We start from the raw sequence: 22,645 nt of genomic DNA, 5'->3' as shown, positions 1-22,645 counted from the left end.
TGGCAAAATGTCCGATCGTCGCCGCGTTAACGTCAATCTCGTCGGCGTCGACGATGTTAATTTCAAAGAGAAAATCGTGAGAGCCGGACACGCGTGTGTAAATTATCCTATTTTTGTACCGGTCGATGTGTCGCAACCGCTCGGAGATTTTTCTCCTCGTCAATCTCAGGATAATTCTGAGGCGTTCTTTAACGGCGGTTTATTTTTGGCGAATCGAAAAAAAACTCGCCGATCGATGATATTTTTAATGTCGTCAACATGTACTTACGTGATTCGATGTATTTACGAGGTTTTTACCTCGAACCGGTCGTGTTTTCGATCGGGACGATCGACTTTGGTTTCTCTCTCGGAAGTCGAATAATTAAGCTGCTATGCTCTGGTAAGGCGTTGCGTAACAATGCACGTGTGGTTCTTTTCTTTTTTCTTTTTTTTTTCGTTTGAATAGAAGCGAACGTGAGAATGCATGAATAAGAATGTAAGAGAGAGAGAGAGGCGTTTAAGTTATTCGATAAATTATGGAACAGAGGCCTGATGAACTTCGTAGAGGAGCGAAACAGATTCTTAATCTTCGGTCGGCATGTGTCGTAACGTCGTGAGAACATTTTCTGCGATCGAACACCGCGACGACTTTATTGCTCGGTTAACTTTCGTTTTCGAAGGTCTAATCAGGAATTATGCAGCTCGCTTGTTAAACATTTTCCTGTTTAATTATGAGACACGAGGAAAGGAAAAGTTGTACGTCAATTTATTACATTTACGTGTATTAATATCCTTTTACTTTCGGTCATTATTTACTATTCTCTAATAAGTTCGAATAATGTAACGAGTAATAACGAACAATGCAATTACAGAGATCTCTCGTGATTCTACAGCTGATTAATTAACGATAACAGAGCACTCGTAGCTCGCACGGAATATACTTAAAAAGAATTTATTTGGATCGTAATATGGTAGGTTTCGTGTCTGTTGAACCGATGTGCGATGAATAAAGAACACGTGCAAAGGAGAAAATGCAGTTATAATTTGCCTAGTTCATGAAACACGCTTCTACGTCTGCCATTGTTTAGATACTATATCTTTCGAAGATCAATGCACCTACAATTTACATATAAGTCTTCATTTCCATTCAGTAAAAGTTCATTCAGGATAAGAGTAATTTCGTAAGCCTCGTTAGTCAAACATTCGTTTATATCTTCTTACTTCTGCTTACTTACATAATCATTACGGAGAATATTCGTTATTAATAGCGCAAAAGATGAAGTCCTATACTGTAAAACTTAGCTAAAAAATTGTCAAATCCTTCTAGTATACATTTTACAACTAATATCTAGATTTTATTCAAATTACAAAGGAATATCCCACGAAGGACTTAGATATGTTTTTGTATTTGTATAATTAATAATATTTTTATTTTATATCCATTACAGTTATTAGAACTTTCAACACTTTATTCTTAAATTCAGGTGACAAGTGGCTAGTTTCTTGCCTGGGCGTTCTGCACTTGAGCAAGGGACTTTTCTACAGGGTGGTACCAGCTGATCAAGGATTCGGGAACAGCGGAGAACCACCTGGGTCACCAACGGCTGAATACGCAGGGGTCTTCAGGTTCCGGTTGTGGTGGTGCGGCGCATGGGTCGAAGTTCTCGTCGACGACAGGCTACCGGCGATTCACGGACGGCTGGCTTTCGTGCAAAGTCGTCACAGTGATCAATTCTGGCCGGCTCTTCTGGAGAAAGCGTATGCCAAGTGAGTACCGGAGCAAGTGCTTCAGCTCGAGAGTGCTTGCTTATTTATCCATCACGTGAGCGGCCGCGCATGAGATTCTTCTCGCGCCTGCTTCTCTTGTCTTCTCCTTTTGACGAGGTTTAAAGAGGCAAATAGTTGACTCAGAATGTCTATGAGACCTACCTGAGGCCTTCCACGATATACGTACAAATTACAGGATTCAGCTAGAATGATTGGGATTTGGATCCGTGGACTTTGACTGTCTTTGTGGTCAAACACGTCAAACTTACTAGGAACCAGATAGAACGATCGTTTTCTTTAAATTTTTTTAGCCATTAAATTCTTGTAGTCATTTGATCAAGTATATATAAATTATGTTATTAACTATGATGATAGTTGAAACGTTAAAAAGTATTTGTCCTTTTTTATATCAATAGAAGATTTATTCAGCTTTTCTAAACGACGAGTCTTTTAATATCTATCTATTAGTATCCCTATTACATAATTAATTGGTCACACTATGGACTTAAATGGTAGGTGGATGATGTCATGAATAGAAAAAATGAGTTTCAAAAATGGGCGTATCTTCGGATGTTATAACATCAAACTGGGCAATTGGCCAGTTTCAATCGCATGCAGTTTCGCGTGGGCGTAGAAGGCGGTGGCGATCGAGGTTCATCGATCGATCTGGGTAAGGTCGATCTTCGTGCTAACGCACCATGAACGTCCACCTGATGAACACCCACGCCACCCACCGGAACTTACAAGATCGACCGTGGTAACGTGAAAGTTATTCCGTGTGTTTGCATATCCATCCGATCCACAACTCTCCATTCTCTCAGGAAATTCGAAAGTCATGCGATGACTACAACTTTCGATGTTTTTCATAAATAGCGTGGGTGCAACGAAAACATTAAATATACTTAAAGAATCATTTTGAGGAAATGAAAATTCTTATACGAAGGAAATTTAACCTCGTTTATCTTTAATTACAACATTCATAATTATTGGCAAATTGCAGATACTTATGCAAATCCATACTTTCATAACTACAACGAAAAAAATAAAATGTAAACCGAGCTTCTAACTATTATCAGAGATTTTTAAATATTTTATACACTTCTACGTATTATGTGCATTTTCACTCGTTAAAATTTCTCATACATAGATTCTGCTATTAAACTCGCGATATTTCCAAAGAGCAGCTAGATTTATCATTTACTTAAGGAGAAGAGAACTGAATAATTCTGCCCCCCTACTAAGAAAATCAAAGAGAACGTAATTGAAAGGATCGTAGATAGGTTTGCAACTCATGAGCCTGAATGTCGCAGCATTGGAGAACGTTTTAATGAAAAAGCAGCAACTTGCTCTAACGGTCAGGAGATATGATCGGTAACGAAGCGGCGTGTAATCGAGCGATTCAAGAACACGGCAAACGAAGCTCGCGTCATATCGCAGGGACATGGAATTTATTCACGGTGTCTCGTAAAATCTACGGAGCAGATCTGCGACGCGAGTAATGGTACCGCGCGATCTCCTCCTCGAGGTGGAAGACGCGTTTACGCGAACGAACGAACAACGATGACCGGTTTTGCCGAAGGTCCTTGCTCCTCCTCTTAATCTTTCCGCTGATGACCGTTCCTCCTTCCTTCTTCTCTCCTTCACCTCGTTATCCGCTTCTTACTCGCGTCCCTTCCTCGGCATCTCTTCGTTTCTTGCCGTCAGAAGGATGTAAACCCTAGCTGGGCGTTGCTCTTGAAACGACTGCAACGTGACGGCCTCGAAGAGGAAGACGACCTCGCGAGGAGCAACTGGAGAAAGAAGAGCAAGATCGCCGATAAGAATCACCGTGCGACTCATCCTCCGCCTTCTTCCCTTTTTTCTTCTTTTTTTCATTTATGAGAACCACGGCCGTAACAAATTTCACTGGCGATAACGCGATATTTACACGCTCGTGAGCGATGAGTACACGTATACACGTGCGTGCACGTCGTTCCTTTAAACGTCGGGGAACACTTTGCTCAGACGATATTGTGCCATTAAACGTATAATGGAAAGGGTTCTTTTCCTCGTTTTTATACGTAGTCTTAATAGAAAGAATTCCGAGGACGCGTCCTTTGAATCGTTGCGAAAAAGAAAGTTTCCGTGGGTAAACATTCTCTGGCGTTTACACGAGAATGTTTGAAGCTATATACATATATTAACAGCGTTCAGAAAAATCTGATACCGTGTAATCTATTGTAGTGCCTTTAGTGTTATACGTAATACGTGTAATTTATTGGTCATTTTATGTAGAATGTTTTTACTTCCCTCGTCACAGCGCACTGGAAGAACTGGAGATTTCAATGCTCGAATAGCGCGATCGTTGCACGATTTAAAGTCCTAATCTTCCTTTAAATTTTATACAAATTATTTACAATTTCTATTAACCAAACACATCGAGATACGTCTGAAATTAGTTAAATTATGATCTGTTCATTCGTAATTATTCGTGTAAATGTTGGTCAACTGAACACGATTTCCATTAACAACTTCGAGTTTCAGCTAGTGTAACCTAACTATTTACCATTTTTATTGCGATATAAATGCGATCGTATCGATCCTTGTGCGTTCTTTTTATTTATTTCCAACAATTAATTTACCAATCCGTTTAATTAATTTCTTTTACGTAAACTTATCCAATTTTTTCTTACTCGTCAGAGTTTTCTATTTTTGATTATACGCTCGCCTAAAGGCCAACACTCGTAGAACATACCCTTATTTAACGGTCGAGAACACAGCTCGTTATAATTTCATCATCAAACGCGTACATCTTGCGTCACAATAGTGTGTGTGTGCATGTGTAATAAGAAATTGTCGTGGTTGCACTGCGTTTTACCAAGAGAAAGCAGAACAAAAGGATCAAACGTTGTAACATACGGTGGCTACGAAAATATTTGACCGCTTACCGCACAACATTTTTACGAATATAATATACCTACATAGTGTATTCAGAAGACGTTTCTATAAGTATTTAAGTACTTTCGTGAGCCACATCACGATACCGTACGAAAATTAAATAACCGATTAACAAATTATACCGCGATAATAATGGTTCTACGTGACACGACCATTAAACCTGACACAATCGTTGAATTGAAAAAAAATTGAAAGTATGAATTTCGTAAGTGAAACATAGCTGAGGACACGTAAAGAAGTTTCTTGAATCTTGAGGTCACGACTTGATCAAAGGATGAATAAATTCTTCGTAAATTAATTCCAGACGATCGTTCGATTCGTCGACCATTGGTCTTTCTTTTCAATTAATTTGATTCGCTCGATTACATCCACCGAGAGGACGATGTATCGTAATGTCGCTTACAAGCCGTCTGTACGTGGCAACGATTACACTGGTCAACAACTTCGACAAAGGAATCGAGGTCGAGATTCATTAATAATTGATAGCATGTTGCTGTCTCTCGATGACTTCCGTTCGACGTTGAATGTACGATGCAGTCGATTAACGCTGAATCGCTTGAAATCAACTGGCTTCCATAACCGATTATGACCGGACGATGTCTCACATTTGTATTGAAAATGTGATTGATCTTTGTGTCAATCGACTTTTGCGGCAAACTTTACGACGATAGCTTGAAAATATCTAATCTTCGATGCTATTGATCGTTAATTTTCGCTGGCACACTACGTCATTGGTAATCTTCGAGTACAATTACAATCGTAAGAATAATTGAATCATCGTACGGATAATTGAAGAGCTAGACGCGATCATTATCTTGAAATTTCTTGTGGTTCGCCGTTTATTTAAAAAAAAAAGAAGTAGTAAATAGCCAGATTTTGCTAATAAATACGACAATAAAAAATTTCGGTAATTAGGAAAATTCGCATTTTTGTTAACATTAGTGAATTTTTGTTAGGGTTGGATTATTGTGCTATCCTAGTAATAAACCTTTTTTATATGTTATGTTTAAAAATATACCGTTTATCCGTATTAAGACTAAATTTACACCTGTCATCAGCTAGTTATAGAGGATAAAAGGCACTTCAATAAAAAGTAGCCTCAAGTAGTATAAGTATCTAGTTACTAAATCCTCTTCGTCTACTTGTTAACTTAACACAGTGCGCTCGACGTTCTAACCAAATTTTCTTCTAGACAAACATTAATAAAATATCTCTATATCCGTTACTGTATTCTTACTAATTAAATCATAATCGGTGTTTGTTTCTCGTCCGGATGCGAATATTAATTGAAATCACCCCACGATATCACATGTTTTCATTCTTTATTTAATTTCCTGGAATTGTACGCGATACAAATCTCTCTAGAACATTGTCCAAGCGAACCGTGTCTAACGAAGAACTTTTTTCTTTAGAAATACATTCATAAAAAATGCACAATTTTATATGAAATCGATATTATCTGGCTAACATTGACCTCAACTCCAATTTCTTTTGACGCGCGTGGAGATCCCGTGTAGCAGATAACGTTCGACGAAATGATAAACCGACTGATGATTTTTGCCACGATGACGAAATTAGTATTCCACGCGTTTCAATTCGATACGAACGCGAGATGAGAAGAGGGGACGCGTTCTCCAACCGAGAGAATCTCGCCGATGACACACTTCTTTCCACAGGGAGAGAAGCATTCGTTGGTTGACCTTTTCTCTTTCACGATAACCCCGTCGCATAGATCCCGTCGATCCGGGACGTACCGTGTATCCAGGCTTATTAATCCGACGGCTGTATTAAAATCAGTTAGAAAGCTCGTACATTCGCGTGCCAGCGCGTGCACAACTAGCCAAAGAATTATGCTGGACGCGCTTCTCCGCGATTTCCATTAGAAACCACTGCCTGTTCCTGCCGCACGGTACTCGAAGCAACAAAGAATCACTAAGTAACGCATTATGCGTTCACTGGTTACCCCCAGTCCTACGATAACACGTTTCGCTTCTAATTATTTTGTAACTGTAACGATCTCCTGAAGTAATTAACTCTTTTTACTCGTTAAAACCGATTCGGTTTCTCCTCTTTAAGATGGTCAATGCGATTCTCTTTTCGCGTGGCTATTAAGAAGAGGAATTTCAAATTAAGTTTGATATGCTAAAGCATGAAACATTTAATAATCCATCGTCGACAGAACCAGAGTTTATATGTGAATCGTAGAGAGTATGATCAGTATCATTTAGCGTCGTTACTATGGTTATAGCATATGCCTGTTCTGACCATAACTTCTGACGGATACGTAAAAACAATCAGATATGTATAAAGATTCTTACGAGTATATACCAAATGCATTTCAATCTTCAGATGTTTAATTCGTCAGACTCGAACGAGTCATCTACTGTAATTATAATTTTACGTGGTGCTACGTAATTCGATTTGTACATGCGATACTTGCAATTTCGCCTATAACGAAAATTCGTGTATCTTACCTTCGTGATCTTGTAGAAGAAGATGAAAAAACCTGTAACGCGTTTTTGTTTGAAAATGTCGAAGTGATCGCCACTTCTAAGAAAACTTTACATCTGGTCTTCTACATAAAAGATATAACTTAGAAAAAACGAAGCTGGCACCCCTCTGGGGGTAGCCACCCACATGCTATATTTATTTTTATTTTATTTTTTTTTTTCACCAATAAGATATAACACTTTACCAAATGTCCATAAGGACAAATTGTAAAAAACCAAAATAAAATAAAAAGAAAAAAAAATCTGGTCTTCAGTTTTCTCAAGTGCTAAGGTCATCGATAGCGCATAGACAAAAGAATGCGTCGATGACAGACCATAAGCGGTACACGTGCGACGTTGGTTTCGGAGTTCTTTTAGTCTCAGGGTAACATCACTAGCGTGAGGATCTGGACCAGCTTACATTGTATTCCACACTTTGTACTTTAATATTCACAATATATATATACTTACAATACCCTACAATTTACCCACGCGTTTCTTTAATTTCACCTACACCGAATAACCTTAACAGAAAAGGTGTAAACGAATTTTCATCTATAGATACTACCGAATAAAGATTTGGCAAATTCGCATATCAACTCTGATAACGCAACAACGCAATGACAGATAGATTCTCAGAAACTGGATAAATCGAAAATTGAATTTAATCGATCGAGTTTAAACTTTGAAATAGAGAAAGCATTCCTCGCGTGCCGTTGCAAATATTCGAAAATGCTGTTCTCCGCGAAACGTACACTCGACGATGATGATTCACCGCGTTGGTATTTGGATAACAAGATTTTCACCGATGAGACACTAGACGTTTTGACGTTGCGCGAGCAACGAGAAATCAGAATTCGGCATAGCTTCGGGATACGCCAGTATGCCAGGCTATATTCGGCGCTGTATATTTGTGCACGCACATGCCAACCACGGGTAGGTATACTAAGCAAGTATATCCGTGGATACTTTCACTCGACGAGTAGTCGGTTCGTTGGTTGCCAGCAATGGATCGGAGGTCAGTGCACCGGTGACCACAGTCCACGCTCGTATCTGAGGCCACGAAACTGCTACAACAAACGTACCGTGCTAATGGACGCTCGAAAACGAGCCTCATTAACAGTTCATCCACCTATCTGATTCCTTAATGTTGAAATCTTATCGGTTTATAAACAGCACAGCAGATATAGGTTCTCGTTGGAAGTAGTTCTAGCGAATCGTTTCAACGTTCAAGATAATTAGGAGCTCGCGTTTCAGGATACCTCTCATTCTCTGATAAAGAAAGCTACTCTACTCGCTGTTCTGATCTTCTTATGCGAGTACCCAGAACTAATTTTGTTTTTTTACTTTTTTAAATATCTGGAGCAAGTATTCATTTCACGTTCGTTCCTCGTTCCTCCACATTATTATGTACGAACAATACGAAAGTTTTATGTCCGAATGTGTAGAAATTTCATTCTTTCTTTTTTTTTTCTTTTACTTTCTCTATTGTGCCTATTTGGCATCAAAGAAAAGCTTAAATTAGGAAAATGAGCAGCGAGGAGCAGAAAATGAGTTATAAATAGTAGTTCGAAGGGCATGGTACAATAAAATTAATCTTTAATTTATTCGATTACAGAACAATGACAATGATTTATACGTCGTGCTACTTATGAATTTAATAATCGATAATAACCACGATGATAATCTTTATAAAACGTTAGTCATGTTTATGTCCTAAATTACGAAGCAATCTCGGCTAGCCATACCGACGTATACACATTATGTGTGGCCTGTCGTGTAACTGCATTGTACATTGATCTTGAAATTGTTTTACCGTGTGTCACGGTATTATAGATGTGATTCGAAGTATCGTAATGCGACGATCGCACGAAAGAATTGTAAATGACATTGCACATCCGCATGTGACTTCATCACCCCGTTAGATGGTCATGGGACGGAAGTACGTCAATGGCAAGACTCGTGTTACCGTTGACTCACAAACCGACAGCGGTATTACATAGTCGACGGAATGTTCGCTCGAAAGTGCGCTGACTCTTGCGACAAGCTGCCACATATTCTTTTTTTTTTTTTTTTCTAGTATAATTTCCAGTCTGATCTATTATTTCATCTACCTTTCGCTAAACTTGGTTTAACACTGCAGCAGATTGTCCCAAATGTCTAAAATCTGTCCGATGCTGTAACAGACTGTTCCAAATCGTTCTTACTCTAAATCAAGAACGGTCAATTTAAGCATAACATAATTCAATCAACGACAGCCATTAACGTCGAACCGTTCATTTCCTCGAAACGTGATTCGATCAGTGAAAATAGTCGAGGCAACGGCTCGATCATTACCCTGTTAACTCGTCCCGCTTCAATCTGGTATTCTGGCCGCGGACCAACAGCTTCGCTACACCACTTCCGAGTCACTACCACTTCCGCCATCGGCAAATTACGGAACACATCGAATCCAAAGCCCATACGAGGCACACAATTGAAAAACGGATCTGTCTGTTGGTCGCATTGCACTCACCTTCCCTGAGAAAATACCCATGTGACTGTTTGAACGGCTCGTGTGAATGGTTACGGTTTAGAGATTAACCTACGTATACAGAGTGTTTCAGAAAGTATCAAACTTCGGGAGCGTATATTCTCGACTCGTCGAGAGAAGCAAAAATGACCCAATAGACGTGGGTCCAAATATCATTTTCTACTCATCAGAAGAAAAGAAGATCGTCCAACTTAATGTTAATATTCCCTGTTGCGATTGTCATAATTCAATAACACGTGTATATTACTTTATTACTGCAACTTAGTTTGTCGTTTATTTTTTATCAGTTCTTACGTATATACAGGGTGCGATCATATAATATGTAGAAGCTGTACGACGATAAATTTTCAAACTCAATTTTCTCGTAAGTCGAGCCTTAAATGAACAAATTTTGTTCTATATTTCGTCCTTAAGGAATCTATATATGATATCTAGAATTATTCGAAGCATGTTCTCGCTTTTAATATTTTCTCTTGCCGGAGCTAAAGTACAATTTATATTATTTAATATTTTATCATTCTTTTACCATTATTCTTCGAATTTTTAAATCTCAATAAGCTCAGGCGACTTAAATAATTCTCCCTCATTATATTATACTGTTACAAACTCAGGCTGTTAGAAACGTCTTGTAGCTTCCAAGCTAATGATACATATTTGTATATCATTTTATTCATATTTTTTGGAGACGGTTTTGCTTACTTTTACGAATCGTACTACCAAAGTTTGGAACCAACTTTCTGAAACTCCTTGTACGTTGGCGTACACTCTCATGAGTATGGAAAGCTCGCTATCTAGCCAGGAGCGAGCATATGTGGACGCAGAAGAGGCGTTGGCGTTACTGGGACGAGTCAGTCCACGAACATAGAGCAAGAGAAAGAAACCCCGTTATCTAGAGAACGCTAATTCCCGCAGGAACGGCACATTCGAGCAGATACAATCGCTACCTTCTCGCCTATCCTCTTATCAATCCGCGCGAGATCTCGCCTTTCTATCTCGACCGATGATTTCCGAGACGAAAAGTCTTGGTACGCAGGCTTAATCAAGCTGGCAGGTTCGCTTCGTGGAACAAAAGCCACTATTCCGGTAGCATGGCGAGCGAGATTAACGAGCTGTCGACTCAACTTTCTTCGCGGAATCGATGAGGAGCCCGCGAGAAATCGCGATCGCGTGGTATTTCTCCAGAGGTGCCTCATCGTCGACGGGAAGAGGTCGCAGGTCGAAAAATTCTAGACATCCGCTTTCCCTGAGCCGATCTTCACGTTCCTGAATTTAAAAAATACCGCCTGCGTGATACGAGTTTTCACTACTATTTAAACAGCATGAGTGAAAATTCCTGACAACTCGTTGAAATTAAAGAAATGAATAGGATTTTCCATCTACCTTTAGACTCGTTATGTTAGGATGGTAGTCTTTTCTTAAGAATTCATCAAGAAAGGTTACCTCGAGAAACTGACTTTTTATTATTTGCTTTCAGATTGCACGGATCGTACGAAGCTTTGAAGTATGGAACTCTGTTGGATGGCTTGTCTGACCTTACCGGCGGAATCACTGAGAGTATCGCCATACGCCAAGATCCTACTGCGTGTGGGCGAATACTAGCGAAACTCCTCGATATGACATCCCTTATCACGTGTACAGTAAATAACAATCAGCAGCAGGTAAACAACACGTGACTTTTTTCTTCTTAATTTATTATCGACTGCAGGTATCTTTAATACTTTGTAAACCCCCTATTATTAGACTATCAGTGTTTGTATATTTATAGAAAATCAAATCTCTCGGATCGTTCGGATCTCTATTTAGATTCCATTTCTCCGATTATACCCATAGAAATATAAAACTGCTTAAACATGAGCGTTATAGATGTTATAAACATTATGTTATTGAAAAACTAAATTATTTGTTTTTACTTCGTTTAAGATTCGTGCCAGTACAGAGAAACTCGCCAATGGCATTCAGATGGGGATCAATTACAGGCTGTACGCTATTGAAAGGGTAAATACCAGAGATAATAATCGTTCGATGATCTTGATTAATTCTGATTCGTATTTCATAATGGATCGTTACGTAAAATATAGGTGGAAACATTCAACGGCGAGGCGGTTCAATTAGTAAAATTAAGAAATCCTCTTGGACCTGGTAGGGAATATGTTGGCGCTTGGGCGAGAGGTGGCCTTGAATGGGATGAAGTACCTCCAATGGAAAGGGATCGTTTAGCGGTCAGAAACATGGCCGAGGGAGAATTCTGGTGAACTTATTTTAATAATAGCTTAATTTATAAAATAAGCTTTGATAATTTATTTAAGTTATAAGGTTTACTTGAGTACGCATCTTATTAAATTTAGTTACGCGATAATTGCAATAAATGCTACAAACATGTGTGAATAAAAATAATTAACAGGAATCGCATGAATTATAGGATATCGTATTCGGATTTCGTGAAGACGTTCACTCATTTAGAAGTCGTACATCTTGATGCCGAAACGTCGAGAGATGAGCCATCGTTGCATAGCAAACATACCTGGCAAATGAAACTCTATCAAGGCAGCTGGAGGAGGGGCGTGACCGCGGGAGGATGTCGGAACAATGAAGGTTTGTACGCGGTTTACTCCAATGATGAACGTTTTACAACGGAAATCCGGTAATACGTAACGTAAGCACTTATTAAAATTACGATAAATTGTTCTACGATTCTATAAATTTATATATGTTGCAGAAACTTTCCATATTAATCCACAATTACATCTAATCCTAAGTGAAATGGAGGAAGTAATTGTCTCTTTGTATCAACACTCTATCATGGAAATAAAAGTAAGAAATACTCTTTATAGCTTTTAAATGTATCATATTTTGAAAATTTCATTACTAATGATTGTACTATTTGTATTATATTAAGGTGATAGGCTTCACTGCGTACACTTTGCCGAAAAATAGCACAGAATCGATAAACAAGCAATTTTTCAAAAAGAATAAATCTTTGGTTAACTCGCAATATACCAACAGTCGTCAAGTGAGCCATAGATGTCAGTTGGACCAGGGTGGCTATTTGTTAGTACCCACTACTTTTGAACCTACACAAGAAACAAGTTTTACACTGCGAGTCTACAGTAGTAAGCCTCTAAAACTTAAGTAAGTAATTCAATTTTAATATTAACAGGTTACTTAAAAATATAATTTTACTTTATACATATATAATGATTTTATTAGACTTCTCGATACACCGCCGTCTTTGATGAAATCGGCCATCATCAAAGCGCCACCCCTCGAAGGCAAAGGTTTCTCACAATATGAAGCCGTGTTTCTGCAACTTGCTGATGAACACAGAACAGTAAACGCTTTTGAATTGCAAGAACTTCTCGAAGCTTGTTTACCAAATGGTAAAAATTCGCACTATCTAAAATTATAATAAAAAAATTAATTCATAGATTCTTCTAATATTACTTGATAAATTATTGTGTTTCATTTATAGATTATATAAAAAGCTGTGCTTCTATGGAAGTATGTCGACAGGTAGTTCTTACAATGGATGTATCCTTAAAATTAGTTATCTTAACTTTTTTTAATAATATTTTTTTAATTAATAATAATTTATTGATGGTTTTCCTTACATTGATATTAATATAGAGTTCTGGTAGTGGTCGATTAAAATTCAATGACTTTAAGGATCTCATGTGCAGTTTAAAATACTGGCAAGCAGCGTTTAAAAATCACACGAAGGAAAAAACGGGTATACTTAAAGCGGAACGATTGCGAGATGCGTTATTAGAAGTGGGTAAGTATATATTATATATGTACATGTTTACCAATGTTTGATATTCACCTATCTATACTCTTAACGCATGAAAAATATTTCTATTAGGGTTCCAATTAAATACGGATGTACTTTCAATTTTAATCCTTCGCTATATGAGAAAGGATGGGACACTCAGATTTGGTGACTTCGTCTCGGCAATACTACACTTGAGTGACGCATTTGGTACACTTTAAGTTTTTGACTCCTCCTTCTGTATATTCTAATATTTAAATATTTAAATCGCACGCTAATATTTACACTTATTTTATAGGAATATTTGAAAGTAAAGACCCTTTGCAAAATGGGACCATAAAATTAAGTTTAACTGAGGTACTCACGTTACATATAAAGTTTTATTTGATTTAGATACAAAAAATTAAATTATTATTTAAAATATCAATATTTATTTTCAGTGGCTCAGATCATCTTTGATGTGCTGAACTTATTACTCAACATAATTCGTGTACCTTGGAATACTTGTAAATAATGTTTTGTACGTCGTATGTAGACTTAAGTTTTAGCCATATTAACGGTTAATGAACAAGTCTATTTTTTGTGCTGTTTGTAAAATAATGTCATTATTCCCGCCATTAGCAATCTCATCATTCCTTCATCTGATTAAACATTATAAATGACAATGTATTATATGTTATTTGTATAAGAAATTCATACTGAATAATAAAGTTAAATTTATTTTGTACAGCCCCTATCCACAATAAATAATTAATTATTTGTAAATAGGCTTGTCATCAAATTATATACTTCAAAGTACATATAACTTATATGTATAACAAGTTGTACGTGTTACATGCATATAATTTGAATTGAATGATATGAATTTGTTTAAAATAAAATTTTTCACACAAAAATTACTGGAAATATTCTTATTAAAAATTGTTAAATAACATCAAATACCTACTATTATTAATTATTAATTTTTTTATCGCAAACTGTATGTATCTTAAATTCAATCGTCAAGAAGTATTTTAAATAATTGGAAAATCGCACAATAAAAAGTAAGAATAGAGTCGACAATCTCATATGTGTGAAGTAAGAACGCACATGTATGTATAATGGCGTTCATTTCGCTGATAAATATTGAGCGTGTTTAATTTATTTAGATTTTGTAAATATAATGCTAAGGTGGTTATTACAAAATATATACAGTATTCAATATACGGTTTTTATACGGTGACTAGAAATAGTGCTTAGTTGGAAAGTGTCACATCACAATTAATGACGTGGATTTAGGTTAGGTTATGCATTACAATTTTTGCCTGAATCTTGTCGAAATATTACTGAAAAAGTAATTTAAGAGTTCATCGAAAAGCACAAATCGTAAATAATGTTCGAAATTACAGATACGCAAAGTAAGTAATAAATAATTTATAATTTATAAAAAATCTACGATCTGTAACCATTCTCATGAGTACGAAATGAAATGTAAATTTCAAAACACTTTATGACAATTATGTATTGATTTCAGAAATAGGAGTCGGACTTGCAGGATTTGGTATATCTTTTCTTTTCCTTGGAATGTTACTACTCTTTGATAAAGGTCTTCTTGCTATTGGAAATGTAAGAACTGTTCTCATAGATCTTTGAAAACGTCTAGTGTACATTACTACATTCCTCTGAATTAATTATTTCTCTATAGATTTTATTTATCTGTGGATTATCATGTGTTATTGGACCAAAGAGAACCCTCAGCTTTTTTTTTCAAAGGCACAAGATAAAAGCTAGTGCTTCATTTTTAGGAGGAATTATCGTAGTACTTATGGGTTGGCCTATCATAGGCATGATCATAGAAACGTATGGTTTTATATTATTATTCAGGTATGTATTCTACATCTATTTTATTACCGAATACATATTGATTCTTTATGAAACTAGTTAAAATTTTAATGTTATTAATTTTTCAGTGGTTTCCTCCCAGTTGCCATAAATGTTTTACGAAAGATACCTGGTTTAAGAATTATTTTAAATTTGCCAGGTTTATCTCGAATATTAGATTCAATTGCGGGAGATCCAAATAGAACAACTGTATGATATGTTTCTGGATATGATGGCACAAATCATTGTATATAAGATCCACTATTTTATATTGTGTCCCAAACTTTCTCGTCATTCCCTTCTGAAATTTCTCTCAGATCTCTGTTTGTATTGTATAAATGTCAAGTGTAAACAAAAAGGTTCAATTACTTATCCGTTTAATCTAGAAATATTGTGTAAAAATAATATATAAATTTTTCATTTTCATATAAACTACTGTATTGCTGCAGAAACTATATGTGTATTTTAAGAGCATTCCAAAATGTTCAGGTAGATTGAGGATCAAAATTCAAAAGGGAAATATTTTTATTTAAAATCATTAATTCACTGTATCAGTAGATTAATGATATTAAGGCTAAGACCTACTTTATATTTGGAATGTTTATAATAATGAAACATTGTACGAAACATGAAATATGTAATATGAAATATGACACGTGACTGTCATTACTCCTTAAAAATATAATTTTACTATATAAGAATGAAGGCATATTATCTATTTTTAGTATCTATTTAATGGATAAGCAGTAACGTAGATAATTATCTTATCTTGTATGTAAGATAAAGTATTTAACTAAAAAAAAAAAAATCGAAAAGTTATGTTTAAGGTAAGAAAAAAGACTCCAAACCATATTTTGTCATTACTTTTATTGATGTTGGTTTCTTTGCACACATCCTAACATGAACACATTGGATGCATACAGTTAGAAGTAACACTTCTCATTATCTTACACGTAGTAGTCTGGAGTGTGAAATTAAATTACTGCTCACTGAAACTCGATGAAGTTCATTGATATCGTTAACATGATCATTTATTATCTACAACGGGCCGAGAATAAGGGCGGGGGGGCGGCCCAAGTCTACGCGTCCCGCCGTCGCCGTAATGGTATGTCGTCGCGCGTCCCTCTTGCTCAAATGTATATGCTTATTTTTTGTTATTTTCTTCTTTTTTGTTTAGATAATTATTTTTACTACTTTGTGTCTCGACCATCGCCTATATAGTCACATGTATCAAACATTTCATATATCCATTACTTCGTTCTTTACGAAAAGGGAATATGAAATATGGAACATGTGAGCTGCTGCAAGAAAATACTGAATCCGGCAATAAATTAAGCGAATTCTCTTCTACAGTCAAGATACATATTCTGCCGAGTTTCATGCATTTCACAAGATGCTACCAAAAGATCATAGTCTAAACTGTTCTCAAATTTCTCGACAGTTCGTGTACTGTTTCAGTCAGGAAATCACTTGATTTGTTGTTATGTCGGATGGTGAGGGTAATAAAGATGGTACTTGCAATTGTAGTTGTGAAGGTAATGAGGTGAGGATCGTTATTATGTCTTAAAGGAGATTCTTAATTTCATCATAAAGTACCAACACAAGTGCACCACCTGTACCACGAAGAACGTTGGAGAATGCTCCTTTGAAGAAAGCACCACCACCTTCTGTCTTGTAGATAGTGGCCCAACAGTGAAGGGTACTCTTGTATAACATTTCAGATTTGGCGCGACCAGACTGCATCATCATACGCCTACGTACTGTGTCAAATGGATAAGATACAATACCCGCAACAGTTGTGACAACCTGCAAAAAATATTACAAATATTAATAGAAGGATTACAGTTGTATCAAGATTTAAGATAGATATTATTGTCTGGTCTGTACCTGAGCAATACCCCATGAAATAAGGAATGGTGTCTTTTTGGGATCAGGCAGCATACCACGGGCAGTATCATAGAAACCAAAGTAGGCAGCACGATAAATGATGATACCCTGGACGGATACACCGAAGCCACGATAGAGACCACCAATACCATCAGTCTTGAAGATCTTAGTCAGACAGTTACCAAGACCTGAGAATTCACGTTCACCTCCAGCTTTGCCTACATCAGCAGCCAACCTATAAGTAATAAGTGTAAGTAATTACCATATATAAAACTTTATAACACAAGTTGTAATTAACAATTAATCACAATCGAATACCAAAATAATATGTAAAAAGTACCTAGTTCTGGCAAAGTCAAGAGGATAGACAAAGCACAAAGATGTAGCACCAGCAGCACCACCAGAGGCCAAATTTCCAACAAAGTAACGCATAAACTGTGTGTTTTTGTCAACACCACCAAGGAAAACTTGTTTGTACTTGTCTTTGAAGGCAAAGTTCAAAGCTTGTGTGGGAAAATATCTGATAACATTGGCAAAGTTACCACGCCAATAACTGAGGAATCCTTGCTCTTTTGGAATGCGCACAAAGCAATCAATCATACCTGGAATAATATGAAAATATATTTATATCATACTTTATTTCAAGAAAGATTATATTTTGCATGAACAATAAGTGATAAGATTAATTACTTTTTCATTTTATTCAAAGTATCAGAATCTTTTCATGAAAATTTTTGAATCTCTACATGAAAATATTTGAATGCTAGATTTAGAAATTCTATAAATTTTATTTTGTCATATATTGAACTGCAGGCTGTTATGTAACAGAACATTGTCAGCTATAGATTTTTAATTATTTATAATATATCATATCTTCAAGTACATAAAATTATCTTTACTAACTAAGATATGTTAACATTCCAGGAACTTTAAAAATCTATTTTCTTTAATACTAAGCAAAGGAAGATATACTCAAGGTCATGAAATCATATTATTTTAGTGTAATTTAAATATCATAAATTTTAATGATAACATATTGCGAATGATTAAATATTATCTACTAAATGTTTATCATAAAACTACAATCTAAGATTATGTATTATTAAAACATTATTATTCGTCAGCAAAATAATTCCATGCTTAAATCTGTGCAATTCGATATATTCGTAATTTTCTTTCTTTTCTTAAATAAAACATTACTTATTTTTTCATAATTATATCACATCTTGGGTATAGTACAATAAATTACATTCTCGTAAGTATGATTTGAATTGTCTATTATTAAATACATATTAAAAAATCTTTAAAATAAAATTTGAGTATATGCTTTATAGTATAAAGGTAGCCATATTGAGCCGCATAGTCATCGATCGGCACTTGCGAATCCCGTACAAAGAGCAATGCCATGCACTGCCATCTGGTACCCAAGTCATTTCACCGAATATCGACCTACTCGTTTGTCAGAAAAGTACGACTTCCTTTTCAATCGATATTACAAAAGTTATGTAAGACCCGAAACTTTATCTTTGTTACATAAAGTAGAAAATTAAAACTAGATAGTACTACTACTGGCGTACTACTAACATATAGTGTGAAATGATATTACATAACGGGAATCTCGATCTTAACCGCCGTGGACAAACTTGGCGGAAACGCTTGGCACTTTCAGGATCCCGACATGAGCGAAATGTTCCTGTCACATGTTTTGTACGTTTCGTTGTTCTAATCTTACGCACAGTGATTTGTGATTCCAGTTACTTGCATGTTATGTATGTTGACACTTTGTCCATTTTATTAATCTCTCATAAGTGATCGAATAAATGTAATTGCCTCGTTAAATAGCTTACCTTTGTAACGCTGGTCTTCAGCAATTTGCTTGGAGATATGCTGTACCTGCAGCAACAGCTTCACACGTTCGATGGGGGCAACCGCCGTTTTCGAGATTGCGGCGGCTACACCACCAGCCAAGAAATCCTTGGCGAATGCCACTGGATCCGCAAGGCCCGACATATTGATTCAGACAGTTAGTGTGAAAACGGGTTAACAAAATAAAGAGGAGGAACCACTCCTATGTTTCGGACGCGCGCCGGACGACGAGTGAGCGAGACGAGTTCCTCTCGTTGAACGGACCTCTGCTAAGAATAGCTGCGCAGGTCACGTGCAGAGTTCTGCGCAGGTTCAATCTTCTGGCACGACCGCACCTTGAGACCCTGACACTTCATACACTTCGAATGCGTACTCTGTTCCCGAATTCGTGACCTTTCTTTTGCATCTTGCGACACTACGCCTTTCTTCCCCTTTTTCACGGTCACCATGTGTATATCAATTAAATAGAATGCGTTCACGGTCAGTCGTTTCGAAATTAGATGTTTAACCGCGCTTATGACGTGTTTCCGGTAAAGAAAATATAGAAATTGTCGCTAGTGTCAAGGTATTCGAAACACGAAGCAGTTTGGCGGGAATATATTTCTATAAAACGATAAAATATGTATCATATTTTTACGTATTATACCAAGTACTTCTTCCGCATTTAACAATAGTAATTAAATGAATACCAAACACGGATATTATAGCAGACTGACAAAAATAATTGATATCAATATTTTTAATATATTTCTACAAATAAAAATTAATTGATGATTGGAACTTAATATTTAATAAAAAAAAAGTATAGTGATATCGTTTTCTTTCTTCATATCTTAATTCACAAAGAATTGTACAAATTATAGGAAGAAATATCATAAAGAAGTTGTGTGCATATTTGAAATACCCGCCTGATACATCCATCTTTACTGGTTCTCCAGATAGTAATAGGGTATAATATTTTCCTATTTCAGCAAGGAATAACTAATGACAAGTTATCTTTACCTTAACTTTAATGTAATCCACTCCTTGATTATCATTTTTATGTAATCGCAACATTACTTAGTTTTAACATAAACGTTCTTATAACTATAATATCATTTGCAACAATCGTTAATGTTAAAAACTGCTGGAGCGATCTATAAAATCGAAGAAAATTACATTGAAGGGAAAAAGAAGAAAACATTATGTCAAGGATAATGACCGATCGAGTTTTGTATTATACAATTTGATGTGACCCTATTCGATTTGAGGCAGGTATTACAGTACAATTCCATCATACCGATCGATCGTTATCTCTACACTTTGGTAATGGTCATGTATATATAATATGAATACATAGATCAAGTTATATCCTCATCGATAAGAACATTTATTATCAACGTTTTTTATATTTTCATTTATTAATACAAGCAGAAAATTTTGATAAATACAATTGTGATAAGGTACATGTGTTGTACCGTGATTGTCTTTGGGGTGGTTTCGAGTTTGCGCTGTTTAAGATACAAGAACGAAATACAAGGTCAATCTCTCATGAAGAAGGAGGTCAACAGGGCGCGACTTGCGTAACCCTGGCGTACGGCCAGTATGTTACGAAGCACAACGCCAGGGTTCAATGGAGTAACTTCAAGTAAAGTGTATTTATACACCTTGAAGACACGTACATACGCAGTGGACCTTGTAGAGAATAGACTAATGCTAAAAATGTCCTTTGTCTACATCATGTAAATTTCACTGCGCGTGCAAGTATTCGTAGTGAGAATTAATCATATCAACTGATATCAGCCGAGCATAAACTTATGGATACTGGCACATAAATACTCGTACAATAATTTTAATCGTAACACTGGTAATCGACTGTATCTTTTAAAGGTTCTGGCACTTCCGTATAAATTTCTATTTTCGATATATCTATTTAAACATTTAAGGAAATTGTAACTTGTATATAATAATTATCCATTGTGTTTCCAATTTGATGAATAATTGAATAGTAACAAAAAGTGACTGAGGATACTATAAATACATAATATGTAATCGTAATTCGTATTGTGATATTAGAGAGGTAACATCTTTGTGATAGGACACTTAAAAAATTTCAAGATATATCATCATCTATTTTTATACCAAAATATTTGTCTATATTTATGCCTAACTCTATCATACTACTACTAACTTATCTTCGTCGATTCACACTGACATTTCGGTTATAACGGGAAATTCCACATTTACCGAGTCCAGTGATAATATTTGATATACTGTTGTGATTATCTACACACAAACACATGCAGAAGCAGAATGATTCGTGTGGCTCATATTATGCATTACCATCAGTAATTTGACGACTGTGAAGATATATATGAATAAAAATTCAAAATTTTTATTAATGCATTAATATATTATCCATCACAGAGTACTTCCTAACTTGCAGACGATGTTACGTAACTATTATCAAATCGACATATAATACTAAAAAGAAATTAGAATGAATAGAAGAAAACCCATTAGATACATACGTATATGCGTCATTCAGTTGCATACATAGAAAGTTAACGATTGCAAGCTCTAACACATTACTATATCGAACTTGCAACGTGGAACTTAAGTGTGTGGATTGGATTAAATAACGACCTTGATGGCGTATGCGGCAGTCTGCACATAGTGTAATAACTGAAGTCATGATGGTCAATGCACCTGAAAGCAGTTCGAAGTGGTTTTATTACTTCATAGAGATCTACAGGATTTAAGGTATTTGTAGCGCGACAATGCATATCCCACAAAAGTAAAACGCCCAGAGAATCGAAAGCCATATTCTTCGCGCATGCCTAAGATTCTTTCTCTATCGAAAACGGAAGAACTTTCTTGACTGTCTGTATTTCCTGCACGCGCGCACTAACAAACAATTCAGAAATCGGCAAAACAATAACTTCACGTTATAATAAACACAACATTTTAGATGCCAAAATTACTAATGTTACATATTTCTCATTACTTTTATTCAAAACAGTGAGGTTGGAGCTGTATTTTTCTTTACAAAAGGTTTTTTATGGCCATTTTGTAAAATATATTAGTTCTGTAACAACTTTGAGAGAACGGTTTTTCTGTAATTAATCAAAATGTCACTTTTGCAGAGGCTTCCTATAGAGATTTTATGTTAAAACTTTCATTTTTAATGATGAATATCTTTATTTCGGTAAGGCTAAGTTTCCTAAATATTGAGTCATGTATAGATAATATACTAAATTACATATCGTCAACATTTGAGAGCTATTAAAATTAAGAAAATTAATTTACAAATACCTTAAACGTATATAAGATGATGTAAATAAATTATACGAACAATAATATATTATATGAATATAAAAATACATAAATTCTGATTAAGAGTAATGCTCAAAACATTTATCGTTTTTGCCTTTCGAATAGGACGTCTATTATTAATTACGTAAAAATAAATATGATTGATATTTCTAATTGCACAATGTACCGATTATACATGTACGATGTACAAAATAAAATTTTAATGTTTCTCTACCCGATCCAAATAAGGCGAGCTAAGCGAATAGT

General features: G+C 35.8%; 3 protein-coding genes and 1 long non-coding RNA gene across 4 annotated transcripts in view; 2 read left to right on the top strand and 2 right to left on the bottom strand.

Annotated features, from left to right (window-relative positions):
• LOC132916509 (calpain-C) overlaps positions 1-14,207 on the top strand; it is a 38,639-nt gene extending 24,432 nt beyond the window's left edge. The window contains exons 5-17 of the mRNA XM_060976582.1: positions 1,464-1,746; positions 11,180-11,363; positions 11,626-11,700; positions 11,784-11,953; positions 12,125-12,297; positions 12,422-12,516; positions 12,602-12,834; positions 12,913-13,082; positions 13,175-13,233; positions 13,330-13,477; positions 13,565-13,681; positions 13,770-13,828; positions 13,912-14,207. Of these exons, the coding sequence (XP_060832565.1) occupies positions 1,464-1,746; positions 11,180-11,363; positions 11,626-11,700; positions 11,784-11,953; positions 12,125-12,297; positions 12,422-12,516; positions 12,602-12,834; positions 12,913-13,082; positions 13,175-13,233; positions 13,330-13,477; positions 13,565-13,681; positions 13,770-13,828; positions 13,912-13,938 (1,793 nt within the window). The 3' untranslated portion in view covers positions 13,939-14,207. The remainder of the gene's footprint in view (positions 1-1,463; positions 1,747-11,179; positions 11,364-11,625; positions 11,701-11,783; positions 11,954-12,124; positions 12,298-12,421; positions 12,517-12,601; positions 12,835-12,912; positions 13,083-13,174; positions 13,234-13,329; positions 13,478-13,564; positions 13,682-13,769; positions 13,829-13,911) is intronic.
• Positions 1-22,645, bottom strand: part of LOC132916529 (uncharacterized) — a 142,980-nt gene that overhangs the window by 61,164 nt on the left and 59,171 nt on the right. The window lies entirely within an intron of this gene.
• LOC132916508 (vesicle transport protein GOT1B) lies at positions 14,531-16,751 on the top strand. Its single transcript, XM_060976581.1, has 4 exons — positions 14,531-14,868; positions 14,985-15,076; positions 15,156-15,334; positions 15,421-16,751. Exons 1-4 carry the CDS (start codon positions 14,844-14,846, stop codon positions 15,545-15,547), a joined length of 423 nt encoding a protein of 140 aa, XP_060832564.1. The 5' UTR covers positions 14,531-14,843; the 3' UTR covers positions 15,548-16,751.
• On the bottom strand, positions 16,184-19,346 carry LOC132916507 (ADP,ATP carrier protein 2). Its single transcript, XM_060976580.1, has 4 exons — positions 19,066-19,346; positions 17,559-17,820; positions 17,219-17,453; positions 16,184-17,137 (listed from the first exon to the last, which is right to left on the bottom strand). Exons 1-4 carry the CDS (start codon positions 19,226-19,228, stop codon positions 16,895-16,897), a joined length of 903 nt encoding a protein of 300 aa, XP_060832563.1. The 5' UTR covers positions 19,229-19,346; the 3' UTR covers positions 16,184-16,894.

This window comes from Bombus pascuorum, chromosome 2 (assembly GCF_905332965.1).
Source record: "Bombus pascuorum chromosome 2, iyBomPasc1.1, whole genome shotgun sequence".
Classification (NCBI taxonomy): domain Eukaryota; kingdom Metazoa; phylum Arthropoda; class Insecta; order Hymenoptera; family Apidae; genus Bombus; species Bombus pascuorum.
Note: the sequence above shows the minus strand (reverse complement) of the source record. Positions and strands in the feature narration are given on the sequence as shown.